Consider the following 17259-nt stretch of genomic DNA (forward strand, 5'->3'; position numbering starts at 1 on the left):
ATTTTATTTATTATTATTTTTTTTAATATGTAATTTTTACATTGCGCACATAGAGATTGTGATATTGGCAATTGTGCATGCAGGATTAGCCCCTACAATTTCAAACTTGAATTTCAGAATTTAGTCTATTTCTTTACATCGAAACGTTTGAAAAATGCCACTTATTAAAATTGTGGCTTGTTATCGAGGCAGTCATTAAGAATTTTCCTCCAAAAAAGCTTGTTCTTCACTTTTGCAAAAACGCTTTTTCTTTAGAAAACCAAAAGACAATTTTTTGTTCAAAGCTTTTTTACAACATAAAGAGCAAGAACCTGATAAAAATATACTCAATTCTTGACTTTAGCATGCCACCTTTTTAATATGTAGCATTTTCAAGCATTTCAAGTAAATAAACGGCATAAATTGTGTAATTTGAGAATCTACAATTTCTTTGTAAGGGATCCTGATCCGTGCATGCATCCCTTGTGTGGACAGTTCTCAGGAGCTTGTATATTTCATTTTTCCAGTTCTCAGGAGCTTGTATATTTCATTTTTATATTAGTCATGCAGATATTAGTGTATGATTTCTTGATTTATGTTTCACCAGTCAGATTTGAAACTGAAGAAGTTTTTGCACATAATTGAGAACTCACCAGTGTACCCTGTTATATATGACCATAACAGGTATGATTGTCTGTTGATGTTTATGCAATTATAAGGATTTCCTAGCTCTTTTACCAGCCAATTTATTTAAATTGTTGTTATGTCTTTTTTCTTCTATCAATTTCCTCTTCTTTTTTGTCTTTGAAGCATTGAGCTTTCTTTGCTTTGAAGATGTTGAGCTCACACTGTTCATTTTGGTCTGACTGTACTCTCGTATATTGCCATTGTCTCTGTTGAGTTTTGGTACAAGAAGATCTTTTAGCCTTTGCACATCTGTTCTTAATTTCTTTTAGAAAACTGTATTGGGAACACAAAAGGCTTATTTGGCAACACTTTTTAGGATAGCTTTTTGCTTTTTAGCAAATAAGTAAAGTATTAACAAACAACTATAATTACAGATTACTCACAAACTACTTTCACCTTTATGTCACATCACAACCAAAAAGCAAAAAGCACCCTCTAAAATATTTTACCAAACGAGTCCAAAGTTTGTCTTCTTGATGTTCGAATGTTTTATTTCCTTTTTTCTTATCCTGAAAATTCTATTTGTTTCATGCAGAACTGTCTTGTCTTTACCCCCCATTATCAATAGTGCACATTCAGCAATCACTCTAAAGACGAAGAATGTATTCATTGAATGCACTGCCTCTGATCTAACAAAAGCCAAGATTGTTTTGAACACAGTGGTGGGTAATCTAGAAGTTTAACATGTTGTGGATGTTTCTTATTTGTAGTAGATAAATAAATGAATGGTTTTCCTCTGTTCTTCTAGGTGACAACCTTTTCAGAATTTTGTGAAAGAAAGTTTGAAATTGAACCAGTTGAAGTGATATATTCTGATGGGAAGTCATATACTTATCCTGAATTATCTGTCTACAATATGGAGGTTTCTCTATCTTATATTACCGGTGCAATTGGAGTCCCCTTGGAGGCTGAGGAGGTATTACAATTTCTGTTATATGATGTCTCATTCTTGATTCATGAAACCTAAATGTCTTATTCAAGATGTTGGTAATGGTGTTTTTGTTCAGGTGTGTGTATGTGCGTATTTATTTTGTTTAAATTTATGGGTGGGGCTGGTGGCATTTTATTGTTTTGCTCCTGTTCCTTATGTTATCTTTATTTGTTTGGTCTTGATATGTGTTGCCAATTGGCAGCTTATATCTGTATATTTTCTGTTTGTTTCTTGTTTTTATTATTCCTTTCTCATCATTGTTTTACTGGACCGCTTAAGGATTTACTACTGCTAAAGGATTACTTATTTGAACCACAAAGTGTTTGTCTTATGAGAATCTAAATATTTTTTTTTATGTTGGCGAGGAAACATTCAAGCTTTTGTACAACATAGATAGGCGGCATTCTTGTACAAAATTTTCTTTTGACACATTGATGCAAAAAGATATTTAAGATATAGTTGGTCTTCTATTCCTATTGGCATTATGTTTTTCCTTTGGCAGTGATATTTTGATAAGGGTATAATCGATGATGTTGAATGATTGTGTGAGGGTACTTGTGTTCTGTTGAGTTTGTTCTAAAAGATGATTTTTGAGATTGAAGTTTTAAAAGTCCTCTCATCCTACCAATGTGCTTCTCCTTTAATCTTCTTTTCTAAGATATCTTTTGGATTGGGCTATTGTATATGTGCCTAACTTTCCCTCCAAGAATCTGGTAGATCTGATTTGTTTTCTAGATTGTAGTAGCAGCTAGGGCCTCGGCTCTCTTGTATACTCTTTGTGTACGAGGGCATTGCCCTTTTTTCAATAAAATTCTAATTATTCATAAAAAAAAAAAAAATCCTTTTATCCTGTTAGTCTTGATTCAATTTGATTCGTCCAACTGCTTCATTGTTGCGGAGCTCCTTTTGAAGGTATTCTCTACTTGCTTATGAGAATTATGTTCATCCAATTATAACTCTAGTAAAAGGAAAAGTTTGGATTAGGTTTAGGGCTCGTTTGGTTTTGCTATTTTTTTTTTCTATCCTACTGAATTGAATTCAAAATTGCGAATATCAATAAGAAAAAAGAGTTATGTTTGGGTTGTTTGAAGAATATAAAATTTTGAATAAATTTGAAAAATTTTGAGTTGAGTTGAGTTGAGTTGAGTGTTAGTGATGTCAAATCAACTAAAAAAATAGAAAAAAGTTGAGAAGAATTGGGAAGAATTGTCTTCCCAAACAAGCCCTTAATAATTGATTTTATGGATGGTGCCGAGCCAAGCCATATACCTACTTGCTCGAGCGCTATTCAGTCAGAAATTGGTAGAGCTTGAGCTTGCCTTAAGCCAGATCTGTTTGTGTGCTATGCATGTAGTGTAGTGGTTGAGCCTCTCCCAAATTGAGCTTGAGGACTGCTTCTTGAGCTTAATTTATGTAAAAAGTTTCACGTTATGGTTCAGAAGTCAAGCAATCAATAGCCAATAAATAGTGTACTTAATTTCTTATCACTTTGATTGTTGAGAACACTATATGCCCTGGTGGATTCGCATTGCATGCATAATGGGGGAAGAAAGAAATAAGAGGTCTTTTCATAGGGTTCAAACTAACAATACTGAAGCATAGCGTAAGTGCGAGAGTAGCAGTGTCTGCATATTATGTGGCAGAGTGTGAAGGTTAGAAAACTCATTGGTAGATAATGTTTCTATTTGATTTAAGTTTGAGGTTTATTCCAGTCGTGTGTCGTGAGCGTGGGTGGCGCGTGAGAGTGGTCTGGGGTTAGTTTAGGTTGTAACATGGCAGACCCGAGGAGGTGGTCGGTGGAATGCAAGGAGTTTGAAGTGTTGATTAAGGTAGGGGCATCAGGGGTGAGGATTTTTGAGAGGAGCAAAAGACTTCAAAGGTCCATTTTCTTGAAGAAAGATGAGCTAGCTTGGGTGGTGCGAATTGTGAAGGATTTGATTGCAGTGGATAACTCAAAAGTCTTTTGGGATCAGTCTAGAGTTGTGTATTCGAGAATAATTGCTCAGAAGTGTGCTAATAGGCATGGTTGTCTTCTGACGGTGGAGGAATTTGATGGAAGAAGGTGTGGCTCGATCATCATTCCAGAAGGTAGGCGTGGAATAGGGTGGGATCGTTTCAGTGGGAGATGAGAGTGGCAAACTCTTCTCTACGTGAACCTCTAGTGATCAGTGAGCATGGTGTGTTTAGGGGAGAAAAGAGTGATAAGGAGGTCAAGGGATGTAGGAGCTACGCAGAGGCAGTGAGACTATCGTCGAAGCAAACTAAGGAGGGCTGTAACTCCGGTTAGGAACAGTTCGAAAAGGTGCAGAGATGGCCGAAAACTACTTCTGGTCATATGGGACAGAAAACCCATGAATTTGGCAGGAAAGTTTTTGTTTCGACGAAGACCATTGACTCGGAGAGGGCTTGCGGTGATCCCGGGGTGATTCCGACGAGGATTTTATGTCCGGCAAGGTACGTTCAAGCACCTGCAGAATTTGGAAGACGAGGCGCAATGGAGGATGGTCGCATGGGGTGTTCGTTTAGCGCTTTGGCGAGTAACTCACAAACGCCGGTGACATCGCAGGTCTCGATGACTGCTTCGGATCGCATGACGGGACAGGGGGGAAGGGGCACCATGCTGTTGGGCAGACCTACTCCAAGGTAAGTCTCAAGCTCCTCAAATTCAGGGAGCTGTTGAAGCGTCTGCAACAAGATTGTGACGTGGGGTTGTCACAGATCGACATGGCGCTCAAGACTACGGAGGGCAGTGGGCTTGGGCTTGGGCAGGGTGACAAAAACCCAGTGGGTCAGGGAAAGCCTGCTTCGAAAGGGATAAAGGGGTCTGGGCTGAAAAGAAAACTTATAAAGCCCAAAAAATGGTGGAGGGTGAAGAAGACTTCGGTCTTTAAACCTAAAGGAGCGGTGGGTTCGGGTATGGGTTTTAATAACCCAGGACTTGATGGTCCATTAGGAGAAGCTTGCTCAGAAGAGATGGCATCGACGAAGAAAGAGAAGTTCACGTATAGCGTGCGCTTTGACTCAGATAGGTTGGCAATCCCATCGCCAATGGCCGCAAAGGTCTCATCAGAGGTCAAGGGGGTTGGGTTAGCGGCTGAAGAAGTTTCAAAGGCGGTCGTCAACACTGGTGGCAAGGATTCTATAAGTCCAGCGAGAGAGGCACAGTCCACCGGAAAAGAAAAAGCGATGATGACTTATAGGAGGAGGAAACGTGGGCCGCAGAGGTGGAAAGCCGCAATGATGGGCTTGCTAGAAGCTAGAAGCCTCTTCGGCTTTGGGCAGGCAAAAGGAATACTGGGGTCGTGGCCAGAAACTATGCAGAAGGTGCCGGAGCGCCATATGGTGATTGGAGATGCTGGTGGGGGTTTGCCAGAGTGCTCTGTGGAGATAGGCAATGCCGTTGAGGACATGGGCTCTGCCTTAGATCAATCTCCGGTGGCCTTTTCACCTCGTCGGATCTCTGGGATGTTGACAGGGGTATGTTGGGGGGAGGCTACGAATCTGTCTCAGTCAGTTCATAGTGGACAGAAAGATATTGGAATTGGGACTGGGGCAAATAGGGAGGAGGACAGTATCTCAGCAACTATCGGTTTGGAGGAACTCGAATCAGAAAAGTGTTCTCCTAAATGGGTAGTAGAAAGTTGTCTCAATTTTTGCCCAAAAATTGGTGTTTCAGATGAGGGGAAAAAGGAGGAGTTGGTAGCTCTGTTCAAGTCTATTGAAGATGCCAGGAAGCAGTTTGACTCTGATTTGGGGGACTTTTCAGGTAGTGCTATTCTTGTTGACAGGGGCCAGACGATCTCTTTGCAAGGTAGGGGTTGTGGGAAGGGTCAAACTGGTGGATCATGAAGCTTAACATCGTAGCATGGAACGTGAGAGGGTTGAATGCCCTCAAAAAAAGGTTGCGTATTAGGGGTCTGTTGAAGGAGTGGAAAGCAGATATAGTTTGTTTGATTGAGACCAAGATGGAGACTATCTCTCGGGAGGTGGTTCACAGTCGTTGGGGTGGTAAACATGTGGGGTGGAAGTATAAAGGGTCTAATGGTTTGTCGGGGGGAATGTTAATGATGTGGGATAGGAGGGTGGTGGAGTGTAAGGAGGAGTGTGTGGGGCAGTTCACCTTGGCATGCTCTTTTCAAAATGTGGAGGACAACTGGGTTTGGGTGTTTGGAGAGGTTTATGGTCCGAATGAGGATGTAGAGAGGAGGGTCCTTTGGGAAGAGTTGGCTGGTTTGATGAATGTGTGGGAGGTTCCTTGGTGTTTTGGTGGGGATTTTAATATTGTTTGTTTTCCTAGTGAGCGCTTTAGTGCTTCTTATTACTCTGCGGGCATGATGGACTTTTCGGACTTCATCTCGGAGAACAATTTGGTGGACTTTCCGATGATGGGGGGACAATTTACTTGGTCCAATAATCAAGAAAATGAGACCTGGTCTAGAATAGACCGGTTCTTGCTTTCCTCGGATTGGGAAAGATCATTTCCTAGCAGTGTCACAAAGAAGACTTCAACACATGTTCTTCGATCATTTCCCTATTTCTTTGGATTGTGGGGTTCATTGCGGAGGTAAAAAATATTTCAAATTTGAGAACATGTGGCTCAAAGCCGAAGGTTTTCTCGACAAGGTTAGCTCTTGGTGGGGATCTTATTCTTTCGAGGGTTTACCTAGCTATGTGCTAGCTAATAAATTGAAATCCCTCAAAATAGATTTGAAAAAATGGAATGAGGAGGTGTTTGGCGATATTGGGAGGAAAAAGGAGGAGTTGATGGGAGGTATTCAAGAGTTGGATGAATTGGCAGAGTCGAGAGGGCTAGATCAAGAGGAAAAGACTCGAAAGGCGGATATGTTGAAAGTTTTGGAGAACACTTTGGTGTGTGAAGAGATTCACTGGCGCCAGAAATCGAGAACTTTGTGGCTCAAGGAGGGGGACCAAAATACTCGTTTCTTTTACAAGATGGCGAACTTTCATCGCAGGTACAATCGTGTGGAAGTGCTTCGTATTAATGGCATCTTATCCGATGATCCAGTTGAGGTTAAAGATCACATGGTGCAGTTGTATCAAAATTTATACTCGGAGCAAAGTTCATGGCGGCCTAGAATGGACAACCAGCCTTTCTTGTCTATTGATGAGGAGGATTGTAGGTGGTTGGAAAGAGAGTTTGAGGAAAAGGAGGTTTGGGAGGTGATAAAAGGTATGGATGGTGATAAGGCACCGGGTCCAGATGGTTTCTCCATGGCTTTTTTTCAAGCTTGTTGGGGTGTTGTTAAACAAGACGTTATGGCGGTTTTTGATGAGTTCCATCGCAGACAGCAGTTGGTGAAGAGCTTGAATGCTACATTCATTTCTTTGATCCCGAAAAAGGTGGATGCGGTGGAGATGAAGGATTTTCGGCCCATAAACTTGGTGGGAGGGGTGTACAAAATTGTTTCTAAGGTTCTCGCCTTTAGGTTGAGAACTGTCTTGGGCAAGGTTATTTCCTACTCTCAAAATGCTTTCATAGGGGGCCGACAAATCCTAGATTCGGTTCTTATTGCAAACGAATGTGTGGATAGTCGCATGAAGCAAGGGGTGCCAGGTGTTATTTGTAAGTTGGACCTGGAAAAAGGCGTACGATCATGTAAATTGGGACTTTATTTTGTACTTGCTGCATAGGTGTGGTTTTGGGGAGAGGTGGAAGGCTTGGATAGAGCGGTGTATTACGTCGGTAAGATTTTCCATTCCAGTGAATGGCTCTCCGGAAGGGTTCTTTAGCAGTTCGAGGGGAATTCGGCAAGGGGATCCCCTTTCTCCGTTGCTTTTTGTGCTTGTTATGGAGGCGTTGAGTAAGATGGTGAATGCTACGGTTGCTCAAGGACTTTTGACAGGCTTCTCGGTGGGAGATAGGGTTGTCTCGGATTTGGAGGTCTCTCACTCCTTATTTGCTAACGATACCTTGATTTTTTGTGAAGCTTCTCTCGAGCAAATCCGGTATGTGCGCTTCATTCTTTTATGTTTTGAAGCTGTTTCGGGTTTGAGAGTTAATCTTGGAAAGTCTAAAATTGTGGCTATCGGAGAGGTGGAGAACATTGGAGTGTTAGCTAATATCCTTGGGTGTAGTGTTGCCGATTTGCCTATGAAGTATTGGGGTCTCCCTCTTGGGGCGCCGTATAAGGACACGGTTATGTGGAATGATGTGATTGAGAAGATGGAGCGTCAAATGGCAGGTTGGAAGAGGATGTACCTCTCTAAAGGAGGCCGTTTAACTCTCATCAAGAGTACGTTGTCTAATCTTTTGACTTACTTCTTGTCTTTGTTTCTGATTCCCATGAGTGTAGCTAAAAAGGCTTGAGAAAGTCCAAAGAGATTTCTTGTGGGGAGGAATGGGAGATGAGGCTAAGTTGCATCTTGTAAAGTGGGATCAAGTTTGTCGTCCCTTGCACTACGGTGGTCTTGGTATTCGAAAGTTGCATCAGTTTAATCAAGCTCTCTTGGGGAAATGGCTTTGGAGATATGCGAATGAGAGTGAGGCTTTTTGGTGCAAGGTTATCAAAGCCAAGTACGAAGAACAGGAAGGCGGGTGGTGCATGAAGGAGGTTTCGGGTTCTCATGGTGTGGGTGTATGGAAGCATATTCGTCAAGGTTGGAGTTCCTTTGCCAAAGGTTGTCGGTTTGAGGTATGGGTGGGTTCACAAGTTCGTTTCTGGCATGATATTTGGTGTGGGGAAATTCCTTTGAAGCAAGACTTCTCATCTTTGTTCATCATCGCTAGACACAAAGAAGCTTGGGTGAAGGACAATTTTACTTGGAGGAGTGGGGTTATAGAGTGGAATGTCATTTTTGTGTGACCTGTTCAGGACTGGGAGATGGATGTGGTTGCTCCTTTTTTTGATTGGTTGTACTCGTGCAAGATCTCTGTAGGTACGGTGGATCGCATTTGCTGGGCCCCGTCTAGGAAAGGCAAGTTCGAGGTTAAGTCGCTCTTCAAAGCCTTGTCTAATTTTGACCATGAGATGTTTCCTTGGAAGAGTATTTGGCGCACTAAGGTGCCTTTGCGAGTGGCTTTTTTTGGGTGGACTGCGGCTCTAGGCAAAATTTTGACTCATGATAATCTGCGGAAGAGGAACCTTATGGTGGTGGAGTGGTGTTGTATGTGCAAAAAATCAGGAGAGTCAGTAGATCATCTTCTTCTCCATTGCGAAACCGCAAGAACTCTTTGGCACACTATTTTCAGTCGGTTTGGGTTGCATTGGGTTATGCCTTGCAGAGTGAGGGATTTGTTCTATTGCTGGTGGTCGGGAGGTCGTGCTTGAAGCGCGGTAGTTTGGAAGATGATCCCTCTATGTCTTATGTGGTGTATATGGATTGAAAGAAATGCTAGATGTTTTGAGAACTCTACTAGGACTATAGAGGATCTGACTCATCTTTTCTTCTTTACTCTTTACTCTTGGACGGCCGCTTGGCTAGCTCCTTTAGTAATTAGTTTTTCTGATTTCCTTTTTCATTTCTCTCTCTCTTAGGCGCTCTTTTTTATACTTCTCGTTTATATGAGTTGCGCCCCTCTGCGCTTTTGATATATAAATTTTTACTTATATATATATATATATATATATATATATATATATATAAAGTTTGAAGTGTCAAAAGTTTGAAATTAGGAGTAGGATAAGTGGAAAGCTGAATCTGGTTGTGAATTGAAATTTCTGGAATAGGTGAAGATATTGAAAGAAGGAAGGTGTAGGCTAAGTGAGAAGAAAAAAAGGCAGTAGAGGAAAGAACCACAGGGCAATAATGCCTTGAACAAACCATAATACTTAAAATTCACCATTCAAAGTCAATTTTTGTACTTTAAAAAATCATGTTCTTTTTTGTTTGAGTACTAGGGGGTTATGTTTATAGACTCTTGAACTCCTTCCTTTTTGTTAGAACTGTGACTTTTAATAATGTGGATACCAAGAGATATAGACTTGGAACCACGGGGCAATAATGCCTTGAACAAACCATAATACTTAAAATTCACTATTCAAAGTCAATTTTTGTACTTTAAAAAATCATATTCTTTTTTGTTTGAGTACTAGGGGGTTATGTTTATAGACTCTTGAACTCCTTCCTTTTTGTTAGAACTGTGACTTTTAATAATGTGGATACTAAGAGATATAGACTTGGACTAATAAACCAAGCTTATGTCGGTATATACAATCCCAGTAACATTAACTTGGTTCACTGTCTCTGATTTTTCATTTTATATTCTTCTCAGTAATTGTTTCCTATAACTGCCAGTTTTTACAACTGATCAACATATAATTAATAATAAAATTCTTCCTTTGAAATGGCTAACTATTTTGGTAGCAGTGAAGAAGTAGAAAGGGTGGAGAGGGGGAGGAGGAAAGAGAGAGCTGTCCACCTCTCCTGCATGTTGTTTGGTTAACAGGGGAAGGAATGATGCAAGGGAAATGCTGGATGAGGATAAGACCAAAATTTATTCCCTAATATCACGCTTTTCCGTTTTTCTAGAAAAGAAACTTGGGGCGCCTCACGCTTTTAATGATATCTCGATTTATTATCAAAAAAAGTAAAGAAAGGCTCTCACCCCTCCTGCCTTCCAATCTGTCCAATTGTAGATGGATTGGAAATGGTGGGGTCCATGGGATTTATCCTCTCCATTCACATCCCCCCTAATCGCACAGGGACTCTTGCCCCCTCTCTTCTTCCTCCCACCCTATTAGGCCACCACTCTCCCTTCAAACATAGAATTAGATTAGCGGTCTTATACGTAGGCTATCAAGTTGCAATGTAGACACTTTATATTTGTTTATTTTAGTGAAAGTAACTGAAGCATATGTAATGGCTGGGCTGTTTTTTTTTCTTTTCTTTTCTTTTTTATTTTTATTTTTTTTAGCATTGGCTTCTCACTGTATTTATCTATCCTTCAGGTCACTAGTTTGTTAAATCGGATGCAATTGCGTGCTGAGCAGTCTGTATCAGGTGATAACTCCACTATTAATGTATCTGTACCCCCTGCTAGAAGTGATGTTCTTCATCCATGTGATGTTATGGAGGTATTGATAGTACTAAGCCTGGTCATTTTACTAATTTGCCTTTCTTCACCGAACATGTTTTGATTGTCACACTTGTATTTTTATTGACAGCGAATGTTTTTTTTATTGCTTAGGATGTTGCTATTGCTTATGGCTACAACAATATTAAGGATATTGCAGTGGCTAAGGGTTACAATATTTCAAAGGGAAGGGCTGTGACTTTGAAGCCACTGCGCTTGGAAGAGTTTAGTCATCTTATCAGATTGGAGGTATAGAGCAGAGGATCCTCATATGTATATTCAAGCGAAAAAAGCTGATTGTTGCAACTTTTTTTTGATTATTACTTCTATTCTGTCTATACTATTTCTACTGCATTCTATTTGTTTAAGTTTTGTTCTTTTCTATTTTCCTATTAGATGGCAATGTGTGGGTTTACAGAAGTCTTGTCATTCATTTTGTGCTCGCTTGGTGATAATTTTGCAATGTTAAATCATGAAGACGACGAATCAACTGCAGTAATTATTGAAAATCCTCGTTCCTCTGAAAATGAGGTTTGTATCCTGAATCTTTATACTCTTGACTGTGGGATTTTTTTTTTTTTTGTTTTCCCTCTTATTGGTAATTTTATGGAAGGATTTGTTCCTTGTATATGATTGTTGTAACTCCTGTCAATTTGTTTCTTCGTTTTCAACTATTATCTTTTTTCATTTTATATGTTTCCTTACTCAGTTTAGGTTCTCTTGAGTTTGTCCTTGAGTCTCTCTCTCTCTTTGACATGTTCACTTTCTCTTACGTCTTTTTGAAAGGTTCTCCTTTTCTGTTTTTAGAATTATTCTTTTTATTCTCTCTTTGTTTTGAATGAAGACTTAAAAACACATTTCATGAACTCCTACATTTCTTTTATAAGCCTGCTATATTTTTGTCATATTTCTTCCCTTTTCCCTTTTTGTTTTTTTAACTGTTTGTGTCACCTATTGTTGATTGTTTAGCTGTTCCTTCAGTTCTACATCAGACCTTTATTTACTATATTGAAGCACAAAATTCATATAAGATTGATACTTTTCTTGATAAAAATTGCTTATCTTTACATCATCTTTTGTTAAACTCACCATTGGATGTGAGTTTCCAATGGATTTACATCTTTCCTTAATGGTAATTTTTTGATGTAGAGAGTAATAGCTCTGGTTGGTTGCAGTTCAAGAATTCTTGTTTGGGCAGTTCTTATCATCCATGTATAATGTTTTGATCTAAGATTTCAATTGTTCCATGTTTCAGCAGTAGTATATTGTTCCACGAATCTATCGTGCTATTTATGCATTCCATACGAACAAAGCTAATTGGGGCTGGTAGCTAACCTTTCCACACAACTCTTCAAATTAGAGTTTTAACATTTTATTTGGAAACATTTTTCTTTTTGTGTGGCATGGTTTTCTATGCCCAACCAATACAATATTTATGATTCATCACATGCACGACATGCATGAATTGAATAAGGAGTAGTTCATGCCAACTTAGTAATGAATGGTGTGTAAGCAGAATTAAGTTGTTTGGTTAGCAAGATGGTCCGTGTCTCAATAAGTTGCTATTGAAGTTGCTCTCCTGATTTGCACCCCCATGTATTTCCATTTTGTCATTGAAGTGCATGCATATGTTTTTTTCCTTGAAGTGTGTGTCTAGGCTTGGTATTTTGTCTACCTACATTTCTAAGGTGAAGATTTGCTCCCTCTTAGTTTATGTGATTTTAGCTGGCTGTTCTTATTCTTATCTCATGTCATTCTCTTGAGATTTCTAATGTGCTAGCTAAACATAAAAAATAAAATAAAAAATAAATAACACATGATGCATGTGTTAGAAAAGAACTTTGGAAGAGATGAAGTCTTTATTTTTGAACACTTTGTATCTTTGGACATCAGCTTATGTTTTTCCTGTATGATTAGTTACCATACTTTTCTTATTATTTTTGCCTCTGCTAGTTAGTTGGCTTCTCTTATATACTTTTTGTGTGCATGAGAGACACCTTACACGTTTAATAAAATCTCGATTACTTATATAAAAAATAAAAAATTAAAAAAAAAAAAAAAAAATTATTCTTTTTGTTTTCTCTATTTATTTTCTGAAGATTAGTTAGAAAGAAAAAAAAATATTATTAATTTTTTTTTGTCTGTTTATTTTTCTGGAATTTTGACACATTCCTCCATTTCCACAGACTGCTCGTACCAGTCTTATGTCTGGTATATTGAAAACTGTTGGACAGAACAAAGCCCATCCAAAGCCCATAAAGGTACAATGTAGTTCTTCAATAGACCATATATTTTTCTGTGGGTCAGTATGCCTGTGTTTCTGTTATTAGATAATAATATTTATCTTCTATTATATTGGTAGAGTTATGAGGATATAGGTTTACTATGTCTGAGGTGTGCACAGTATTTAATTCAGTTGGGTCATTATTCTTAGTTGTAGTGCTCTCATGTAGGCTTATGTTGTTTCATTGTGTCATTAATAATTAGAACATTTGTGAATTTTTGGATTGAATTTAAGATTTTTTTTATAAGTAATTCAATCTCATTAGAAAGCATAAAGAGGCACAACCCAAGTACACTGAGTATATGCAAGAGACACAGACACTCACTTAGGGGGAGAAAAAAAAACACAAATTTCAAAAAAATCCAGAAATTAGAAGAGCGGGAATTATGTTCTCTCTAGATGCAGCACATCTCACAAAGTGGGGCCATCTTCTAGGCTTCCAAATTGCGGTGACTACCAAACTGGCCTTTTAACTCTCCAATAACTCCACCTGTTGGGGCGTTACCCTCTTTTTGGTGTAATCAATTTATTTATTTTTTGGTGAACATGCTAGATAGCTTATAGTTTTTTCAGAATCATTTTTTGATAAGTAATAATGCATTAAGAGCGCAGAGGGGCGCAACCCTAGTACACAGGAAGTATACAAGAGAGCGACTAAGTAGGGGAGAAAGAAGAAGAGAACAAAAAGAGAAAATCAGAAAAATCAATCACTAAAGGAGCAAGCCATCCTGCTGTCCATGTGAATAAAGTGTACAAAAAGAAGTGAATAAGATCCTCTAGGTTCCTCGACAAATCCTCGAAGCATCTTGCATTCCTTTCCTTCCAAAGACACCATAGAAGACACAAGGGAGCCATCTTCCAAACCACCGCACTACTAGTTCTACCTCCCGCCCACCAACTGGCAAACATCTCCATGACGCTTCTAGGCATAACCCAACTCAAGTTAAAGCGAGAGAAGATGACCTCCCACAACTTGCGCGCGACCCCACAATGAAGGAAGAGATGATCCACAGACTCCCCATCCACCTCACACATGCAACAACGATTAACCACAACAATACCTCTCTTCCGAACATTATCCAGAGGGAGAGATTTCCCAAGAGCGGCCGACCAAGCAAAAAACGCCACTCGCAAAGGAGCCTTAGTACGCCAAATCCTTCTCCAAGGGAACTGATTAGGCTCCTTAAGGGCAAGCCTCTTGTAGAAAGTGCGGACCTCAAACTTCCCTTTCCTTGAAGGAATCCACCACATACGGTCAACCCCTTCCCCCCGGATCGGCGACGAATACAAGAGTGAGAAGAAAGAGGCTAAGGCCAACTCCTCCCAATCATGGATACTACGGGTAAAAGTAACGTTCCAGTGCACCATCCCATTTACACACTCCCGGATGTCCGCAATGGAGGCATCCTTGTTGCGAGCTATATTAAAAAGGCCCGGAAAAGCATCTTTGAGGGGCGTCTCGCCACACCAACAATCCTCCCAAAATTTGACCTTCCCCCCCAAACCGGGAACTAATCTGAAGTGGCACCGAAACGACCTCCAAGCCCCACAAATGTATTTCCATAGCCCCACCCCATGCGTTCCACGAGGAACATTTGAACGCCAACCACCCCAAACCACCCCATACTTAGCCACCAAGATACTTCTCCACCAAGCTTCTTCTTCATTTGCAAATCTCCATAACCATTTCCCCAAGAGGGCTTGGTTGAAGAGGCGCAAGCTCCGAATCCCTAGACCTCCCTCAGAAATCGGAGAGCAAACCTCGTGCCAACTGACCAAATGGAATTTGGGTTCATCCTTGAAACCTCCCCATAAAAAATCCCGTTGAATCTTCTCAATACGGTTCGCCACGGAGATAGGAATGGGAAACAGGGACAAAAGATAGGTGGGCAAGTTGGATAAGGTGCTCTTGATGAGAGTGAGCCTCGCCCCCTTGGACAAATAAGAACGCTTCCACGAGGCCAACCTTCTAGCAATTTTCTCCACCATATCATCCCAAACAGCCAACTGCTTAAAGGAAGCCCCTAACGGAAGACCCAAATACTTCAAGGGAAGCGAGCTAGTGCCACAGCCCAAGACGCCGGCCAGCTCATCCGTCTCAACTGAATCTCCGACTGGGACCAAAACAGACTTGGCCCGATTAATCTTTAGCCCGGAAACCGCCTCAAAGCCTATACTGAGAGCTTTAATAAATCTAACATGTTCCGGTTCTGCCCTACAAAACACCAAAGTATCGTCGGCAAAAAGAAGGTGGGAGATCGACACCCGCTCATGCTCCCTGGCACCCACATAGAACCCATTGATGAAACCCCTACTCATGGAGGCATTAATCATCCTACTAAAAGCCTCCATGACCAAGATAAACAAAAAAGGCGATAGAGGGTCACCTTGTCTAACCCCACGCGAGCTCACAAAGAAACCGGAGGGCGAACCATTGATCAACACCGAGAACCGCACGGACGAGATGCAATGCTCAATCCAAGAGCACCATTTGTCGCCGAATCCACACCTTCTTAATAGATAGAGTAGAAACTTCCAGTTCATATGATCGTAAGCCTTCTCCATATCCAACTTACACAAGAGGCCGGGGTCCCCGGATCTGAGACGGCTGTCCAGGCATTCATTGGCAATAAGCACCGAATCCAAAATATGTCTACCTTTGACAAAAGCGTTTTGCGGATTGGATATGACTCGGTTCATGACTCCCCGCATTCTGTTGGCTAAGACCTTCGCAATTATCTTATAAATCCCTCCCACAAGACTAATAGGACGGAAGTCCTTCAAATCGGAAGCCCCATGCGACTTCGGAATGAGAGCAATGAAAGTAGCATTGAGGCTTTTTTCGAACTTACCTCAATCATAGAACTCCCCAAAAACAGCCATGACGTCCTTTTTGATCACCTCCCAACAATCCTGAAAGAAAGCCATAGAAAAACCATCCGGGCCTGGAGCCTTGTCCCTATCCATTTTTTTGACCACCTCCCACACCTCCCTCTCCTCAAAAGAAACTTCTAGGCTAGAAGACTCTTCCTCCTCCAACCTATCAAATTGAAGATTGTCCAACCTTGGTCTCCAACTTAGGGTCTCTGTGAAAAGAGACTCATAAAAGCGAGTAATATGAATACTAATAGCCTCTTGATTAGAGGTAGTAGTTCCATGAATGTTCAAAGACTCAATATAGTTCTGTCTACGGTTGGCATTAGCGATCCGATGGAAGAATTTTGTACACTTGTCGCCCTCTTTCAACCAACGGATTCTTGATTTTTGTCTCCAACTAATTTCTTCTTGGAGGAGAGAGATTTCTAACTCCCTAGCGAGCACCTTTTTCTTCTCAATCTCTTCCGCGGATAACCCTCTTTCTTCCTCCACCCTATCTATAGCTTTGAGATCTTCCATACGATCCTTGATCCGAACCCCCACATTGCCAAAATCTTGCGTATTCCATCTCCTTAAATCCCACTTTAGAGCTTGCAACTTCTTTGAAAGGATGAAACTCGGCGTACCCTGAAAATGATACGAGTCCCACCAGCTGCGCACTTTGTCCACAAATCCCTCCACTCTAAGCCACATATTCTCAAACTTGAAAGGCCTTTTACCACCCTCATGAGAGCTACAATCCAAAATAATAGGAGCATGATCGGAACAAACCCAAAGCAACCTCTTTTGGCGCAAGTCCGGGTGGCGGACTTCCCAATCCGGGGTCACAAGAAAGCGATCAAGCCTAGACCAAGAATTATTGTTTGACCAAGTAGAAATACCCCCCACTAAGGGAAGGTCCATGAGGCCCTGATCCGAGATGAATTCGCCAAAATTCCTCATAGCCGACTGAGAATGAGCTCCCCTAGACCTTTCACTAGAATAAAGAGTGACATTGAAGTCCCCACCAATACACCACGGGACGTCCCAGCAACTCATAATCCCTGCCAATTCCTCCCAAAGTAAACGCCTAGCAATAGCTCTGTTAGGTCCATAAACCCCCGCAAACGCCCACTCGAAACCATCCTCAATATTCTTGAAAGAACAAGCCGCCACATGCCTTCCCAACGCTATATCTACCTTCTCCACAGCTCTCTTGTCCCACATGAGCAATATACCCCCCGAAGCCCCAATGGAAGGAACAAAACACCACTCCACATACGGGCATCCCCATAAGCTCCTCACTAAATTATACGAAAAGAACTCCAACTTAGTCTCTTGGAAACAAACAACATCAGCCTTCCAACTTCTAAGCAAATTTCTAACCCTCAACCTTTTATCCCTCTCATTCAAACCTCTCACATTCCATGAAAGAATTTTCAGCTTCATGATTTAACTCGACTGACCCTCCCCTTATTTCTTTCCCTT

At 40.8% G+C, this 17259-nt stretch overlaps 1 protein-coding gene across 1 annotated transcript in view; it reads left to right on the plus strand.

The window, feature by feature from the left end:
- Positions 1 to 12976, plus strand: part of LOC132183765 (phenylalanine--tRNA ligase beta subunit, cytoplasmic-like) — a 33112-nt gene extending 20136 nt beyond the window's left edge. The window contains exons 9-15 of the mRNA XM_059597177.1: positions 587 to 663; positions 1202 to 1328; positions 1415 to 1582; positions 10507 to 10632; positions 10746 to 10880; positions 11028 to 11162; positions 12818 to 12976. Coding sequence (XP_059453160.1) covers positions 587 to 663; positions 1202 to 1328; positions 1415 to 1582; positions 10507 to 10632; positions 10746 to 10880; positions 11028 to 11162; positions 12818 to 12961 — 912 coding nt within the window. The 3' untranslated portion in view covers positions 12962 to 12976. The remainder of the gene's footprint in view (positions 1 to 586; positions 664 to 1201; positions 1329 to 1414; positions 1583 to 10506; positions 10633 to 10745; positions 10881 to 11027; positions 11163 to 12817) is intronic.
- Positions 12977 to 17259: the final 4283 nt, after the last annotated feature.

The sequence above is a fragment of the Corylus avellana genome, chromosome ca6 (genome assembly GCF_901000735.1).
Source record: "Corylus avellana chromosome ca6, CavTom2PMs-1.0".
NCBI classification, from domain to species: domain Eukaryota; kingdom Viridiplantae; phylum Streptophyta; class Magnoliopsida; order Fagales; family Betulaceae; genus Corylus; species Corylus avellana.